The sequence below is a fragment of the Panulirus ornatus genome, chromosome 6 (genome assembly GCF_036320965.1).
Source record: "Panulirus ornatus isolate Po-2019 chromosome 6, ASM3632096v1, whole genome shotgun sequence".
Lineage (NCBI taxonomy): Eukaryota > Metazoa > Arthropoda > Malacostraca > Decapoda > Palinuridae > Panulirus > Panulirus ornatus.
In genome coordinates, this window is record NC_092229.1 from 2,216,094 (window position 1) to 2,235,210 (window position 19,117).

At 40.4% G+C, this 19,117-nt stretch overlaps 1 protein-coding gene across 3 annotated transcripts; it reads right to left on the reverse strand.

Moving 5' to 3' along the window:
- Positions 1 to 1,176: 1,176 nt before the first annotated feature.
- On the reverse strand, positions 1,177 to 17,387 carry GCS1 (mannosyl-oligosaccharide glucosidase). 3 transcript variants are annotated; one of them, XM_071662354.1, is made up of 5 exons: positions 17,286 to 17,387; positions 12,214 to 12,492; positions 11,832 to 11,989; positions 9,486 to 9,663; positions 1,177 to 5,227 (listed from the first exon to the last, which is right to left on the reverse strand). In XM_071662354.1, the coding sequence occupies exons 2-5, from the start codon at positions 12,490 to 12,492 to the stop codon at positions 3,353 to 3,355; spliced, it is 2,490 nt and encodes an 829-aa protein (XP_071518455.1). In that variant the 5' UTR covers positions 17,286 to 17,387; the 3' UTR covers positions 1,177 to 3,352. The 3 variants fall into 3 exon arrangements, with proteins under 3 accessions (XP_071518455.1, XP_071518454.1, XP_071518453.1); XM_071662353.1 differs by having other exon boundaries at positions 17,210 to 17,349; XM_071662352.1 differs by lacking the exon at positions 17,286 to 17,387 and adding an exon at positions 17,059 to 17,269.
- Positions 17,388 to 19,117: the final 1,730 nt, after the last annotated feature.

Sequence of the window (19,117 nt, forward strand, 5' to 3'; positions counted from 1 at the left end):
ATATATGAATATATATATGGTGTGAGGTGAGCTGCTAGAAGCAGTGATGGTTTTATCAACAGTGTAAGGCACGAGCACAAGTAGGAAAAGAGGAGAGTGATTGGTTTCCAGTGAAAGTCAGACTGCAGAGGGGGTGTGTGATGTCCCCATGGTTGTTTAATTTGTTCATAGATGGGTTGATTTGGTAAGTAAATGCAAGAGTTTTAGGGAGAGGAGCGAGTAAGAAGTCTGTTGGGATGAGAGGTATCGGAAGTGAGTCAGTTGTTGTTCGCGGATGATACAGCACTGGTGGCTCATTCAAGTGGGAAACTGCAGAAGTTGGTGACTGAGTTTGGAAAAGTGTGTTAAAGGAAAAAGTTGAGAGTAAATGTGAATAAGAGCAAGAATATTAGGTTCAGCAGGGCTGAGGGACAAGTTAGTTGGGAGGTGCATTTGAATGGAGAAAACTGGAGGAAGTGAAGTGTTTCAGATATCTGGGAGTGGACTTAGCAGCGAATGGAACCATGGAAGTGGATGTGAGTCATATGGTGGGAAGGGGGTGAAGGTTTTGGGAGTAATAAAGAATGTATTGAAAGAATGCTATCTGGGAGAGTAAAAATGGGCATATTTGAAGGAATAGTAGTTCCACCAACATTATATGGTTGCAAGGCATCAGCTATAGATATGGTTGTACAGTGGAGGGTGGATGTGTTGGGAATGAAATGTCTGAGGACAATATATGATGTGAGGTGGTTCAATCGAGAAAGTAATGAAACAGTAAGAGAGATGTGTGGCAATAAAAAGAGTGTGTTTGAGAGAGCAAAAGAGGGTGTGCTGAAATGGTGTGGACATATGGAGAGAATGAGTGAGGAAAGGTTGAAAAAGAGGATATATGTGTAGAGGTGGAGGGAACAAGGAGAAGCCTGAGACCACACTGGAGGTGGAAGGATGGAATGAAATAAAATTATGAGCAATTGGGGCCTGAACATTCAGGAGGGTGAGACACATGCAAGGAATAGGGTGAACTGGAATGAAGTGATATACCAGGGTCGACAGGCTGTCAATGGACTGAACCAGGGCATGTGAAACGTCTGGGGTAAACCATGGAAAGCTCTTAGGGGCCAGGATGAGGATAGGGATCTGTGGTTTTGGTGCATTACACATGGCAGCTAGAGACTGAGTGTGAACGAATGTGGCTTTTTTTTGTGTTTTTCTGGTGTTACCTCGCTGATGCAGGGGGTGGTGATGCTGTTTCCAGTGGGATGGGGTGGCACTGAGAATGGATGAAGGCAAGCAAGTATGAATATGTACGTGTGTATAAATGTATATATCTATGTATTTGTATGTGTATGTGTATATGTTGATAGGTATATGTGCATGTATGTATGTATGTGTGTATATGAATGGATGGGTCTTTCTTCATCTGTCTCCTGGCACTACCTCACTGACACAGTAAATGGCGATCAAGTATAACAATATAATAAAATAAAATACTACTTTGGAAGTTCTAATGCTAAGGGTTAAGACAAAAAAGAGAACTGTAATTACAGACCCAAAGACCTATGTTCCTATCATGATAAATACCGTGAATGTGAATGGACAGATGTAGGTAGTAGCTGAAAGGCAGCCAAGGACCAGAAAGGTATATTACCAAAAATACCCACCTGGGTATTGGGAGGGTTAGTGACAGCTGTGTAGTGATCCAGCACTTCAGTGGTTGTCAAGTTGCACTCCTCTGACCCAGGTAGCTATCTTGTCTTTTCTTTAAGCCTTACCCACACGTGGACTACTGGCATTCTGTCCACAAACATACAGTCTCTGTCACACACAACACTTTACAACACTTAACTCACACAACTCATTCTCTGTAACTCTTGATTTTCCTGTGGGAAGCGCTATGCACTAACTCTGCCTTTTGGCAAAATCATAAGAGAAATAGATGGTGGTAGTAGGTAGGAACATTCTGGCAGGAGCATTACGTAAAAACCGTAGTTGGAAGAGGTAAGTAGGAACATTAGACAAGAGAATTGGATAGAAGTAGTCAGTAGGAACATTAGGTAGAAGCCTCTGCCAGGGGCCTGTTAAGGGTGAGGCACCAATGGATAAGAAGCAGCACTGGAGTCCACTAGCTATAGAGACTCTACTGCTGTGGCCACTCTTGAAAGAAGTTCCAGGAGAGAACAGGCATCAGAGATATAGTAGAAAGATAGACAGTTTAATGAAGAGAGATAATAAATTAAAAAGATGTTTGCTACCATCATGACAAATATTGAGGATATAACTGGAGTGAGTACTATAGATTTTTACATTTACCTGGAATAAGAGTAACACAAGTATACAGAAACGGCAATGAGAAGACCAGAATATAAAGAAATTAGGTTAATGATAATGAATAGGACAAAAATAAACATGAAAAAGAGGTTTCACAAAGCTGTAGACAAAATGAAATACATAAAAGGATGGATCAAAGGAACAGAGGAAGACATAAAGACTGACAGAAGAAGGGGATGGATATTAGAACAAATTACAATATAAATTAATATCAAATTTGAGTAAGGTATACCCTGGTAAAAACTAGTAGTAGGGATGACATACAAAATGGGAATAAGTGAGACAAAAGTACACCTGAGAGGACACACAGCTCCAGATTTATAATTAATGACTCATAAATATAAAGAGACGAAGAAAGAGAAAACAAATGTCAGGAAACTGTGGAATATATGATATCTAAATGTACATAAGATAAAGAAGCATCTTGCCAGTTTTTGTGTGAATTAATAGGACAACACAAATGAAGGATTTACAGAAATGCCCAGTGGTCTGGCCTCGAATTGGCAGCAAAGCTTTCATGATCTTGTAATATATCTACAGCTAGCAACATTTCCTGGCATTTGCCATAATAAGTGTCATGTTGATTTCATACTTCAATGGAAACAACTAAAATGTGGGGGCCGCCATAATTATTAGGAATTCTGTCTCATGCATGCTTACCACCTCTGCCAAGACAACATGTCATATTGATAATTTCAAAACTCATCGGACCCATCCAGGAAGATACTTTTTTAATGTATGTACAAAGTATGATTACTGAAAACTCAAAAGTCACTTGTTTAATCATTTCATGTAAAAATTATCAAGCTGTGTGAGAAAGACGGCACTGAAAAGAATTATGGTACCATTTGTTAACACATCTAAACTATTGATCACCAGTTGAATATAGTAACTGTTTGACATGTCATGAATGTTTACTTCAGGCAATTAAATTTGGCAAGCAGTGTTTATACAAACACCAATCAACTTACTATTATCAGTATCCATATTGAGCACCAATATAATTCAACCAAATAACAAGTAGTACTAAAGAATTCCAAATTCAAAATGCTTCTCCCATCATAAGTACAACAAGGGCAGTCCATCCAGTAAATGGTCTACAGCCCTCCCCTCGCCCTGTTTTGTCATTGTAGTGTTCCCATATATACCCTGTTCTCTTGTACTCTCGTAGAATATTACTTATGACATTCTGCCGAAGACTTGTATATATCTCCTTTGCAAGATCTTGGTGAGGTCCATCTGTATTGCTGTAATAGTATAAAGCTCGTACAGCCAAGTAATTCATGTTGATCCAAATAGGACCCCGCCAATAAGGTGGATCATGCTTAGTGTTTCGTTTGTTATACAGAGGTGAATTCTTAGCTAAGGATCGCAGACCATAAGAAGTCCAGAGGAGATCTGGCCGCCGGAGATCATCAAGAACTTTCCCAAGTTTTGCTGAGTAAGGATCTATGATCTGAAGAAAGAAAGGAAAGAAACTCACATAACCAAAGGAGTCCACAAACCTTAACTTTGGATCTGTGTGAGCAATACGTCTCATTTCAGAATTGGGTGTCAATTGTTTTAATTCTACATCATCTGTGTGGAGACCATAGTCCATGTACCCATTTGCAGCATATGACCAATGTAGTGAATCAAGAACATTATTATCTGAGAGATATCTATATGCATCATCAAATCGGCTAGGATCCTTTTCGGTAAGTCTAGCAATATCAGCCATGAGACCTGAGGCTAAAGTCATCCAACACCTGAGGTCCAAGTGGCGTTCATCTGCAGTGGGATGGGATGCTCGAGGGTAATCATCAAGACCTGAGGTAAGAGTTTTTGGATTCAATTCTTGCACTGCTTTTGGATCTCGACCTCGCCATCTGTAAGTACCTGGAATGTCTCCAAACTGAGTTGTGTTAAACCAATTGTACCATGCTCTTAAACGTGGCCAAAGGTGACTAAGGTATTCATAGTCATCATCTGACAGTTCTTGCTTGAAACCAGCCATCATAGAGTGGAGAGTAAGGAGCAAGGTTGGAGGATTAGCATTTTTTCCTCTTTGAACAACAAACTCATCTGGAACTCTTGCACGTGCCTCCACACCCAAAATCTGCTCTCGGGGTATCCACCCATCCCAATTCATCAAATCAAACCAATGAGCTAATATATCCTGGGATATTTCTCGATCCCACTTTGAGATAAGTAGGTTATGGAAGCCTTCGTCCCAAAGAAAACCTCGGGGAAAGAAGCTACGTGATGGCACTGCTGTGTAAAGTGCAGCCTTCCAATAAGGGACTGGATCACTATTATACTCTCCAAGTACCTTGGAAGCACCATAAAAGTAACCAATGCCCCCAATCATGTTACTTAAAGCAGCTTTGGCAAAATCAATTTCTTCCTTATCAAATCCTTTAGCTTCCATGGAAAATTTTTTTTCAAAATCTACATGGAATTTTTTCTCATACTTTTCTATTTCTTCAGTTAGAGATTCACCCATCAGCATCCCAGGCCTTCTCACAACACTGTCACTCTCATATACTACTTCTATCTCAAATGGAACCTGTCCGGTAGCTTGATAAACCACAAAGTTGGGAAGTCGATCCGTATCTTCATGACTGAACATTTCTCCTGCGAGGCCAATATATTTATCCATTTCATTTTTCCCTTGGAAGACTCTTAAACTTTTGTACACAGTTTCTTTCAGCATGTGAAGCCCCATATGTTTAGTACTCAGTAAGTGATGATGTAGCACAATCCCAGAAGCATTCAGCACATGAAGATGAAAGCCTCCTACAGAGTCTGAGATACCCCTGACAGAGCCTAATGAATGACTTGTTCCAACTATGGGCTGCAGAACTGAATCTCCATCATCTGGGTCCAGTGCTACATAGTATAGAAGAGATGCCTGCCCACCTTCCTCTCTCCGAGTCTGTAAGGGGTTAAAAAATTCAAATAACAACATATATATTTCAGTGTTCCATACAGTCATAATATATAAATTATTTTCATAAATCCACAGAAAAACCTGGAAAAGCCATTCTATTTTAACGGGAACTGACATACATGCAATGTAATATATATATATATATCTTTTTCATATTTGATTACCATTCCCAGTGTTAGTGAGGTAGCACCACGAACAGATGAAGAAAGGCCACATCCACTTGCATCCATTCTCTAGCTGTCACGTATAATGCACAAAAACCACCAATCCATATCCACAAACAGGCCCCACAGACCTTTCCATGGTTTATCACAGATGCTTCATATGCCCTAATTCAATCCAGTATCAGCAAGTCTTCCCCAGCAAGCCACATTATTTCAATTCACTCTATCCCATGCCCATCTTTCACCCTCCTGCATGTTCAGGCCCCGATTGCTCAAAATCTTTTTCAATCATTTTTGTTTGCTGAGATGGCACAGACATCTCCAATTTGGTCTCCTCATTCTTCTTGTTCCCTACATTTCTAACACATATATATCCTCTTTGTCAACCTTTCCTCACTCATTCTCTCCATATCTTCAAACCATTTCAGCACACCTTCTACTCTCTCACCTACACTCTTTTTATTACAACACATCTCTTTTACTCTTTCATTACTTACTTGATCAAACTGTCACATTACATACTGTCCCAAACATTTCATTTTCAACACACCCATCCTCATCTGTACATTCTCATCTACAGCCCATGCCTTGTATTCATATATTGTTATTACTAGCAAACCTTCAAAAATATCTACTTTTGCCCTTCCAGATAATGACTACTTTCCATATATTCCTCAGTGCTTCTAGAACCATCATCCCCCACCCCTTACCTACACTATCACTGACTTCCACTAAGATGGTATCCATTTCCACAGCCAGGTATTCAAAACAGTCCAACTCCTTCATATTTTCTCCATTCAAACTCACACCCCAAATAACACATTTCTCTATACTGCTCAACCTAATAACCTTGCTTTTATTCAAATCTACTCTCAACTTCTTCCTTTCACACACTCTCCCAAACTCAGACATCAATTTCCTCAGTTTCTCACTTAAATCTGCCACTAGTGCTGCATTATCAGCAAACAATAACCGGCTCACTTACCTGTCCTCCTCACCCCTAACAAACTGCAAAGTCATTCCTCTCTCTAAGACCCTTGCATTTCCCTCCTTCACCATCCCATCCATAAACAAATTAAACAGCTATGGTAATGTCACACATCCCTACTACAGACCTCGTTCACCTGGAACCACTGATTCTCCTTTCTACCTACTTGCACACAAACCTTACAGTTTTGATGACAACTTTTCAGTAATTCTAGTAGCTTTCCTCCCTACCATATATTCATAAGAACTTCCAAAATACATCTGTATCAAGCCTACCATATGCTTCCTCCTTATCCATAAATACCACAAACAAATCCTTCTGTTTCAATAAGTATTTCTCACACACATTCTTTAAAGCAAACACCTGATCCACACATACTCTACCACACTGTTCCTTCCCAGTCTGCTGCTTTGTACATGCCTTCACCCTCTCAGTCACTACTCTCACATACAACTTACCAGATTTCTTTCTTTCAAACTTGTTTAATGTTTCTTGTGTTAGTGAGGTAGCATCACAAACATGAAAAAAAGGCCAATTCACTCATATCTGTTCTCCAGCTGTCATGTGTAATGCACCAAATCCACAACTTCCTATCCACAACCACACACTACAGACCTTTCCATGGTTTTCCAGGGTGCCTCACATGCAATGATTCAATATATTGACAGCAAGTAGCCAATTGTATACCATATTGATCTAATTCACTCAATGCCATCCATGCCATTCACCATCCTGCATATTCAAGCCACTTGCTTGCTTTGTCGCTGTCTCCCGCGTTAGCAAAAGGAAACAGACAAAAGAATGGCACAACCCACCCACATACACATGTATATACATACATGTCCACACACACAAATATACATAACTATACATCTCAGCGTATACATATATATACACACACAGACATATACATATATACACATGTACATAATTCATACTGTCTGCCTTTATTCATTCCCATCGCCACCCCGCCACACATGAAATAACAACCCCCTCCCCCCAAATGTGCGCGAGGTAACGCTAGGAAGACAACAAAGGCCACATTCATTCACACTCAGTCTCCAGCTGTCATGTAATAATGCACCGAAACCACAGCTCCCTTTCCACATCCAGGCCCCACACAACTTTCCATGGTTTACCCTAGATGCTTCACATGCCCTGGTTCAATCCACTGACAGCATGTCGGCCCAGGTATACCACATCGTTCCAATTCACTCTATTCCTTGCACGCCTTTCACCCTCCTGCATGTTCAGGCCCCGATCACTCAAAATCTTTTTCACTCCATCTTTCCACCTCCAATTTGGTCTCCCACTTCTCCTCGTTCCCTCCACCTCTGACACATATATCCTCTAGGTCAATCTTTCCTCACTCATTCTCTCCATGTGATCAAACCATTTCAAAACACCCTCTTCTGCTCTGTCAACCACACTCTTTTCATTACCACACATCTCTCTTACCCTATCATTACTTACTTGATCAAACCACCTCACACCATATATTGTCCTCAAACATCTCATTTCCAGCACATTCACCCTCCGCACAACTCTATCCATAGCCCACGCCTCGCAACCATACAACATTGTTGGAACCACTATTCCTTCAAACATACCCATTTTTGCTTTCCGAGATAATGTTCTCAACTGTTCAAGCCACAAGCACTCAAAACCCTTTGAACTCCATCCTCCCATCTCCAGTTTGGTCTCCCTCCCCCTCTCTCCTTTTCCCCTCCACCTCTCTGTGAACCTTTCCTTACTTATTCTCTCTAGCTGTCAAAACCATTTCAGCATTCCCTCCTCAGCTCTCTCAACCACACATTTCTTATTACCACATATTTCTCTTACCCTTTTATTACTTACTTGATCAAATCACTTCACACCACATATTGTCCTCAAATATTTAATTTCTAACAATTCCACACTTCTCTGCACATTCTCATCTATAGCCTCTCCCTTACAACCATGTAACAACACTGAGACTACTATGCCTTCAAACATAACCATTTTTGCCACCCAGATAACAACCTTTCTTTCCACACATTCCTTCATACTCCCAAGACCTTTGCTCCCATACCCACTCTATGACTTACTTCCACTTTCATGATTCCATTTGTTGTCATGTACACTCTCAAGTATCTAAAACACTATGCTTCCTCCAGATTTTCATTCAAACTCATACCCAAACTAACCTGTCCTTCTACCCTGCTAAACCTAATAACCTTGCCTTTCCTCACATTTACCCTCAATTTCGTTCTTTCACAATCTCTCCCAAACTCAGACCCCTCTTTCTGCAATTTTTCTCTTGAATCTGCCACCACTGCTGTGTCATCAGCAAACAACAACTGACTCATTACCCAGGCTCCCTCACACACTACAGACTGCATATATGGTGAGGAGGAGAGACACTAGAGGGAATTTGAAGTTTTATCAAGGATGTAAGGCATGGTGTACAAGAAGAGAGGAGAGTGAGTGGTTCCAAGAGAAGATTGTTCTGCAGTAGGGATAAGTGATGTCACTATGGCTGTTTAATATGTGTATGGAGGGAAATAAATGCAAGAGTTTTGGAGAAAGGGGGCAAACATGCAATCTTCTAGGGATGAGGGGGGCCTGGGAAGTGAGTCATTTGTTTTTTGTTGATGACAGAGCACTGGTGATAGATTCAAGTGAGACACTTCAGAAGTTGGTGACTGAGTATGGGAGGGTGTGAGAAAGGAGGAAGTTGAGAGCCAAGGTGAAAGATGTGCACACAATACAGTGAATTGGAATGATGTTATACAGGGGGTCATGTTTTCACTGCACTGAACCAGAACATGTGAAGTAGCCAGAGGAAACAATGGAAAGGTCTGTGGATTGGTGGATGTTGATTCAGTGCAATACACATGACAGATAGACAATGGATGTAAACGAACAAGTATGAAAGAAAAAAGATGTAAGTACAGACAGACATATAGCTATGACTATTGCTATTCATATTTATTGAAATGACAAATATGACAAGCATCATTTTACTCTAACTCTTGGAAAGTGTTGACAAGAAGAAACACACAAACACACACACACGCAAAAAAAAATCAAATCAAAATTTTCTATTTACCTTAGGCAAGACACTTATCCTAGCTGACCAGTCCCCTCCATGTTGTCCACCTGCCCTCTTTACAAAATTTGTGTGGAGAATTACATGCTTGTCTACAATGGTTTGTATACCTATATTGCGACCATCATGAACCTGCCAGCCATATTTGGGTAGGTCATCAGCTTGATCACACCAGTGCCTGTAAAAAGAGGACAAATAAAAAATAAACGCATTCAAATATGCTGTATATCTAAAAAGTTTAAACATAATATATTTTCTATGCTTGCTCATCTTGTGTTTAATGGAAAGTCATCCCCTCCTACATCAAGTTCTAAAAGCAAGAATGTAAGAGGAGTAAAATGAAGCTTTAATTTCTCTCTAAGACTCAGAACATGGTAAATCCTTGTTCACATGGATTATGAATGGCTAACACCAAAAGGTTGTCATCAAGGCTAATTGACTTTGCCATATTGAGTGTCCTTATAAAGCTCAGAAAACACAGAAAAGTTGTAGCAGCCTTAGTCTGATATCAAACTAAGAAGATGCAAACACTAACAGCAACAATGTCTGTTCTATGTATAAGGTCTTGCAAAACCAAGCCTGATGTCTGATAGGAATCAAAGTCATTTCGTGTACTTCTGCAGAGAGCTCCCATGCAGCCCGATATATGTGTAGTCTATGAAGTGTCAACTCCCAGGTGCTTGTGTCTCTTCCTCCTCTGGTATAGAAATGCTCAGTTTCTCCAGGCTGTAAAGTTGGAGTACATCTGGCAAGTAGAGACACCTGGGCAGCAGAGTGCTTTGAAATACTAACACAACTGTTTAAACAATGCTGTGTATACTGGGGTTTTGTTTAATGGACATAAAAAATATTCATTTAACAAATACAGCATATATAACGGTCAGTGAAATACAAAAATAAAAACTCCATCATAAAGTTCAGGAAAAAGAACCAGGGAATATATCTGCAGCCATCCTGGTTTACTTTTTCTAAGCTAGTTATATGCATCTCACCATAATTCAAGTCAGTTCACTCTTGGATGCTCTCTTTTTAGCTAACTTTTATGTGTATTTAGAGGACATTTCAATCCCATCATGTCTGGAAAACAACCTGCAAATGTTAGTGTTGATGAAGCATCCAAGGTGAATAGGAAAGATGCAAGTAATACTCAGGGTTGATGTAAACAAGTGTTAGGCATGTGTGGGTCAGCGGCTTGGATTAATTTCTTCTAATATTAAAAAGATACTTAATAACAGCAACAACATTAAAAAAAAACAGCCAATCCACCAAATCCTAAATCACCATGAATTTTTCCCACTCAAGGAGTAAGCCCCTGAAGAAGATGAAAAGCAGGCCAGGAAGGTACAGAAGTGCTATCAGAATTGTCAGAGCATGGCAGCAGTGATCAACACTGTATGCTCTGACAAAACGGTGAACATCTATCATAATCAGTTTCACAAGGGGTATATATTAACAATGTCTTTATTCTATCTGTCTATCTAGATCTCTGATGCCTGTTCCCTCTGAGAACTCTCATCAAGGGGGCAGCCACAGCAAAAGTCTCCACTTATCCCACTCCTGTGCCTCCCTAGCAAACACCATTCCATGCATTCTTCCCCATTTCTCTCCCTCCAGTACTCTTTCACTTCAATTTATCAATAAAACATAAACATAAAGTCTGCAGAGCCATTACTGTTGCAGAGGGAAGCCATTATACAGCACTTGCTTGTGTACGATCTGATACTGTCAGGAATGCATCTCCATAGACATGTTATAAATGCCCATTTTAACAGATTTTTTGCTTAACAGATATTCCTTAAGAATGCAGCTCATCCATTATAAGAGGTCTCTATGTAATATGTATACTTCTCTCCTCTAGCTACTAAAATCAGGGCAGCTTAAGGACATGAGTGATGAACAATATAAAACTTGTGAAAATTTTCATTATCCAAAACCTTGGAACATGGTCCAGACAGGCTTGTGCTACCCATACATTCAGCAAAGTAAAGTTGGGTAAAAGCTCACCTTTTATGGAATTCAATGGCCTGAAGACACAGAGTAACATACTGGAGAAGTTGGATTCTTAGGTGAAAAGATTGTTTATGTCCAATGATTAGGTTTTTGATCCACAAAGAAACTCATACTGGCAGACATATTTACAAAGACATTAGCATCTCAACCGTTAGTTTTAATTTCATGCATTTTCGCAAGTTCTTACATTCATTAAAGGTAAAAAATATCATCAGTGCTATGTTTAAGTCACAAATATTCATATATTGTTCTGTTTAAAAATCTACTGATCAGGTTAATTAATCTGATGCAAAGTAGGAAATTAACCATAAAAATTATATGGTGATGTTAGCATACCTAAGGGCCAGCATATTACTCTGGAAATGTCCAGGCACAAACCACATCAGACCTGTGACTATTGATGTTGGATGTCTTGTTCTTGTACCAAAGTAGATTCCAGGTCGATAAGTGCCCCAGTATCTCTCAGGTACTGCTAGTCCTGATTTTGTTATAACCTAAGAATAAAGGATAAAAGTTGAGAAAGAGACAAAAGAAATTATATACAATAATCCAATGTTCACCTGATTTCTTTACTATAGGTCTACTTTATGAAATTATCTGATACCATTTCAGTATCAGAGACAAGGAATACATTTACTGTAACATGTGAAAATGAAAACACAAAATGCACATGCTTGTGGAAAAGCAAGTAATATTTACTTATTCTCTAATAACTTACCTTTGGAGCAGATATAGGAGTATTGATTCTTGTTTCCATATATCCAACATATAAAAAGTATGCAACAACAAGTATAACTACTCCTGCAAAGGTCATGTATAGCAATGCAGGACACCAACTGTTGCCATCAGACCTCTGCCGTTGTTTTCTTTCTCTTCTGCTTGAGCGCTCTGACCGGCAAAGTGCTCGTGCATCATCAAGTAAAGCAAGGCCATGGAGGGTGTGCTCACTTGAGGGCAGCTGGCTTGCAGACATCTTCGCTCGACGTTGTCGTGCCATCTGCAAATTTTCAAACTATGAGTTTACGCAGTCAAAAAATGCTTCAAATTCAATGAGAATTGGCCAAAAACGCTTTGGTCAATTTGACTCCTATTAGCTTTCATTCTTATCCTTATTTGGGATTACGGGATGAAATGCATAAAGCTTTACACACTTAACTGCCGTATAACTGTAACAGAGTGAATAACAACAATCTCTGCATTGACAAGAATGCTTCACATGAATTCAATACATTTATTGAGCTGTCAGACAAAACTTGCCACTTTCATACATAATCTCTCTAACTGCACATTATTTCCAGTCATACACAATCTACCTCTGCCACTCATACTCTCTGACATGCTATGATGAACTCAATATCCAAACTTTCAATTACTCAGCAAGATGTATCAGCTACGATGCTGTATAGAAACATAAGAGATATGGAGGGGTAGGGATAGATATAAAGCGAGGAAGACATTACAAAAGAACAAATAAAAGGGGTAATAAAGCTCTTAAAAACTGGTAAAGCTGAGGGCATATATCAACACTTTTGAGAGCCCTACTGTCATCTGCTAGGTGAATGCAGGATGCAGCACCTAGTAATGACAGGCTCATAATTGTTTAAACACAACTTTAATCTGTTATATTGTTTCTATTTGTTCATCCATTTTTTCACATTTAATTGTTCTTAAAGTATATGATCATTATATAATATGATCATATAACTATCATATAATACATATCACGAAAGGCAAGTGTTTTTAGAAGGAGACAAGCGTGTGTCAGCAGTTTTGCTGCATGAGACCGAGTTTTAGTGATGGGTGATTTAAATGTGAAGGTGAGTAATGTGAGTAATGGGACATTCAGTGTTGTGAATGGAAATGGTGAAAAGCTTGTGGATTTGTGTACAGAAAAAAGACTGATGATTGGGAATACCTGGTTTAAAAAGAAAGATATACATATGTATGTGAGTAGGAGAGATGGTCAAAGGGAATTATTGGATTATGTGTTAATTAATAGGTGTGTAAAAGGGAGACATTTGGATGTTAATGTGCTGAAAGGGGCAGCTAGAAAGATGTCTGATCACCATCTTGTGGAGATGAAGGTGAAGATTTGTAGAGGTTTTCAAAAAAGAAGAGAGAGTGTTGGGGAGAAGAGAGTGGTGAAAGTAAGTGAGCTTGGAAAGGAGACTTGTGTGTACCAGGAGAGATTGAGGGCAGAATGGCAAAAGGTGAAGTCAAATGACAGGAGAGGAGTGGGTGAGGAATGGGATGTATTTAGGAAAGTAGTGATGGCTTGTGCAAAAGATGCATGTGGCATGAGAAAGGTGGGAGGTGGGCAGATTAGAAAGGGTAGTGAGTGGTGGGGTGAAGAAGTAAAGTTGTTAGTGAAATGGAAAAGAGAGGTGTTTGGTCAATACTCGCAAGGAAGGAGTGCAAATGATGGGGAGATGTATAAAAAAAAGTGGCAGGGGGTCAAGAGAAAGATACAAGGGGTGAAAAAGAGAGCAAATGAGAGCTGTGGTGAGAAAGTATCATTAAACTTTAGTGAGAATAAAAAGATGTCTTGGAAGGAGGTAAATAACGTGCATAAGACATGAGAACAAATGGGAACATCGGTGAAGGGGGTACGTGGGAAAGTTATAACAGGAAATGATGAAGCAAAACGTTTGGGATAACCATGGAAAGCTCTGTAGGGCCTGGATGTGGATAGGGAGCTCTGGTTTTGGTGCATCACATATGACAGCTAGAGACAGTGTGAACAAATGTGGCCTTTTCTCTGACTTCATGGCAGTACCTCGCTGAAGCAAGGAGTAGCAATGCTGTTTCCTGTGGGACGGGGTAGTGCCAGGAATGGATGAAGGCAAGCATTATAAATATGTACATGTGTATATACGTATATGTCTGTGTATAAGTATGTATATGTACATATATGTCTGTATGTTGGTATGTATATGTATGTACATGTGCATGTATGGGTGTTTACATGTATATATATATATTTCTTTTTTTTTTTTGCTTTGTCACTGTCTCCCGCGTTTGCGAGGTAGCGCAAGGAAACAGACGAAAGAAATGGCCCAACCCACCCCCATACACATGTATATACATACGTCCACACACGCAAATATACATACCTACACAGCTTTCCATGGTTTACCCCAGACGCTTCACATGCCTTGATTCAATCCACTGACAGCACGTCAACCCCGGTATACCACATCGCTCCAATTCACTCTATTCCTTGCCCTCCTTTCACCCTCCTGCATGTTCAGGCCCCGATCACACAAAATCTTTTTCACTCCATCTTTCCACCTCCAATTTGGTCTCCCACTTCTCCTCGTTCCCTCCACCTCCGACACATATATCCTCTTGGTCAATCTTTCCTCACTCATTCTCTCCATGTGCCCAAACCATTTCAAAACACCCTCTTCTGCTCTCTCAACCACGCTCTTTTTATTTCCACACATCTCTCTTACCCTTACGTTACTTACTCGATCCAACCACCTCACAATACACATTGTCCTCAAACATCTCATTTCCAGCACATCCATCCTCCTGCGCACAACTCTATCCATAGCCCACGCCTCGCAACCATACAACATTGTTGGAACCACTATTCCTTCAACCATACCCATTTTTGCTTTCCGAGATAATGTTCTCGACTTCCACACATTCTTCAAGGCTCCCAGGATTTTCGCCCCCTCCCCCACCCTATGATCCACTTCTGCTTCCATGGTTCCATCCGCTGCCAGATCCACTCCCAGATATCTAAAACACTTTACTTCCTCCAGTTTTTCTCCATTCAAACTTACCTCCCAACTGACTTGACCCTCAACCCTACTGTACCTAATAACCTTGCTCTTATTCACATGTACTCTTAACTTTCTTCTTTCACACACTTTACCAAACTCAGTCACCAGCTTGTGCAGTTTCTCACATGAATCAGCCACCAGCGCTGTATCATCAGCGAACAACAACTGACTCACTTCCCAAGCTCTCTCATCCCCAACAGACATCATACTTGCCCCTCTTTCCAAAACACTTGCATTTACCTCCCTAACAACCCCATCCATAAACAAATTAAACAACCATGGAGACATCACACACCCCTGCCGCAAACCTACATTCACTGAGAACCAATCACTTTCCTCTCTTCCTACACATACACATGCCTTACATCCTCGATAAAAACTTATATATATATATATATATATGTATATATATATATATATATATATATATATATATATATATATATATATATATATATATATATGAAGGAATAGTGGTTCCAACAATGTTGTATGGTTGCGAGGCGTGGGCTATGGATAGAGTTGTGCGCAGGAGGGTGGATGTGCTGGAAATGAGATGTTTGAGGACAATATGTGGTGTGAGGTGGTTTGATCGAGTAATTAATGTAAGGGTAAGAGAGATGTGTGGAAATAAAAAGAGCGTGGTTGAGAGAGCAGAAGAGGGTGTTTTGAAATGGTTTGGGCACATGGAGAGAATGAGTGAGGAAAGATTGACCAAGAGGATATATGTGTCGGAGGTAAAGGGAACGAGGAGAAGTGGGAGACCAAATTGGAGGTGGAAAGATGGAGTGAAAAAGATTTTGAGTGATCGGAGCCTGAACATGCAGGAGGGTGAAAGGCGGGCAAGGAATAGAGTGAATTGGATCGATGTGGTATACCGGGGTTGACGTGCTGTCAGTGGATTGAATCAGGGCATGTGAAGCGTCTGGGGTAAACCATGGAAAGTTGTGTGGGGCCTGGATGTGGAAAGGGAGCTGTGGTTTCGGGCATTATTGCATGACAGCTAGAGACTGAGTGTGAACGAATGGGGCCTTTGTTGTCTTTTCCTAGCGCTACACTCGCACACATGAGGGGGGAGGGGGATGGTATTCCATGTGTGGCGAGGTGGCAATGGAAATGAATAAAGACAGACAGTGTGAATTGTGTGCATGTGTATATATGTATGTGTCTGTGTGTGTATATATATGTGTACATTGAGATGTATGGGTATGTATATTTGTGTGTGCAGGAAACTACGACTGAGTATAAAAAAAATTTTGTTGCAAGTATCAGGTCTCATACAAGCCAGTGGTAATGAGCAGAAAGTTCAATCATAATTTCACCAAGTCCACAAATGGTGCAAAAAAGGTACTACTCATTACTATTTTAAGTGTATGAAAAATGTTGAGGTAAACTCACCAAACCAAATAACCTAACCTAACCTTGTAAAAAAATGCCACCTTGACCCTAGTCTCCCTTAACGTAAACCTGAGGTGGCACAAGGGAAATTCATGCTAATGTCAAGATTTTGGTTGGCAAAAATAATCACTATACCCACAACCAACAGAGGCGGCTTGACAAAACTTTGATGGCCTGTCATTCGATCTGAACCTCAAGGTTCAGGTCAGTGACTGAGTGGTCATGCCATGGTAAAAAGACGGGCCAGTTTACTTAAGAGTCGCACAGTCGGTATTTTTCCCTTTCTGGACATCCAGCGAATTTGGTCGTTAGGTCAGGTTTGGTTTGGTTGAAACTTTCCCAATGGATTTTGATGTTTTGTGAACGATTCTAACCTTCATTTCCTTCGCAAACAGATGTCCGCACCTTTATATTCAAAGCTCGTACTGTCGTGTAAAAGTTTAATCTAATAAAAATGAGACTGCACGGACCATATTTCCTCTCTCTTGTCTTATATGATCGCCTCACTCTGCTGAACAAACTTACTTTGGAAGCCAACCCTGAAACAGATCACTAATAAGCCCAGTCAACTTTGTAAACTATATACATCAACAATGTTTACAGTGTAATTTAAGGCAATCTCGTATATGTCAGCTGTTGTTGTTTTGACTGGCCATGACGTGTACCGGGGTCCAGAGTCACACTTCTCCCTCGCTCCGCTAGATGGCAGTGATAAAGGACGCGTTGCTATGGTGACCACTTGGAGGACATGACCCAATAATTTCGCATGACACAAGTATGTCACAGGTGCACCACTAGTCTGCCAATTTAACAATGGCTCTGTCTTCCTATGATGATAATTTTTACCTCAAGCTTTTAGGCTCACATTTTGACTTTTGTCTTCTTGAAAGTTTTTACGGCTTTCAAGATTCATTCACATCTTATAACGATGTGAATGGGTTTTCACTTTTTCTTTGCAAAACAGCTTAGGTTTCGTTGGATTCGGGTACGTTAGGTTAAGGGAGTTTCATGTTAACAATTAGAAACAGAAAATCTACATCAACTAGTACATATTGCAAGGGTTTAGTGAAATGTCAAAATCATTTTCGGTGTGATACGAATGTCAATTATTGCAATAACTTCCTACTACAATAAAATTACCATAAAATGCCAGATAAAGATAATATTAGTAAAAAGACCGCGAGAGATATAACCTATCTCCACGAATTCAGATAAAGCTTTGATAAAATGCAAAATCTTGGGTATATCTACTAAACAGTGTGGTTTCAGAAGTGGTAGAGGATGTGTGGATCAGGTGTTTGCTTTGAAGAATGTATGTGAGAAATACTTAGAAAAGCAAATGGATTTGTATGTAGCATTTATGGATCTGGAGAAGGCATATGATAGAGTTGATAGAGATGCTCTGTGGAAGGTATTAAGAATATATGGTGTGGAAGGAAAGTTGTTAGAAGCAGTGAAAAGTTTTTATCGAGGATGTAAGGCTTGTGTACGTGTAGGAAGAGAGGAAAGTGATTGGTTCTCAGTGAATGTAGGTTTGCGGCAGGGGTGTGTGATGTCTCCATGGTTGTTTAATTTGTTTATGGATGGGGTTGTTAGGGAGGTAAATGCAAGAGTTTTGGAAAGAGGGGCAAGTATGAAGTCTGTTGGGGATGAGAGAGCTTGGGAAGTGAGTCAGTTGTTGTTCGCTGATGATACAGCGCTGGTGGCTGATTCATGTGAGAAACTGCAGAAGCTGGTGACTGAGTTTGGTAAAGTGTGTGGAAGAAGAAAGTTAAGAGTAAATGTGAATAAGAGCAAGGTTATTAGGTACAGTAGGGTTGAGGGTCAAGTCAATTGGGAGGTGAGTTTGAATGGAGAAAAACTGGAGGAAGTGAAGTGTTTTAGATATCTGGGAGTGGATCTGGCAGCGGATGGAACCATGGAAGCGGAAGTGGATCATAGGGTGGGGGAGGGGGCGAAAATTCTGGGGGCCTTGAAGAATATGTGGAAGTCGAGAACATTATCTCGGAAAGCAAAAATGGGTATGTTTGAAGGAATAGTGGTTCCAACAATGTTGTATGGTTGCGAGGCGTGGGCTATGGATAGAGTTGTGCGCAGGAGGATGGATGTGCTGGAAATGAGATGTTTGAGGACAATGTGTGGTGTGAGGTGGTTTGATCGAGTGAGTAACGTAAGGGTAAGAGAGATGTGTGGAAATAAAAAGAGCGTGGTTGAGAGAGCAGAAGAGGGTGTTTTGAAGTGGTTTGGGCACATGGAGAGGATGAGTGAGGAAAGATTGACCAAGAGGATATATGTGTCGGAGGTGGAGGGAACAAGGAGAAGAGGGAGACCAAATTGGAGGTGGAAAGATGGAGTGAAAAAGATTTTGTGTGATCGGGGCCTGAACATGCAGGAGGGTGAAAGGAGGGCAAGGAATAGAGTGAATTGGAGCGA

Excerpts from the sequence above, each read along its gene's own strand:
- GCS1 (XM_071662352.1), bottom strand. Across the intron at positions 11,990-12,213 it reads CTCCTATATCTGCTCCAAAG|GTTATAACAAAATCAGGACT; the intron begins GTAAGTTATTAG and ends CTTTATTCTTAG. Across the intron at positions 9,664-11,831 it reads AGTAATATGCTGGCCCTTAG|GCACTGGTGTGATCAAGCTG; the intron begins GTATGCTAACAT and ends CTCTTTTTACAG.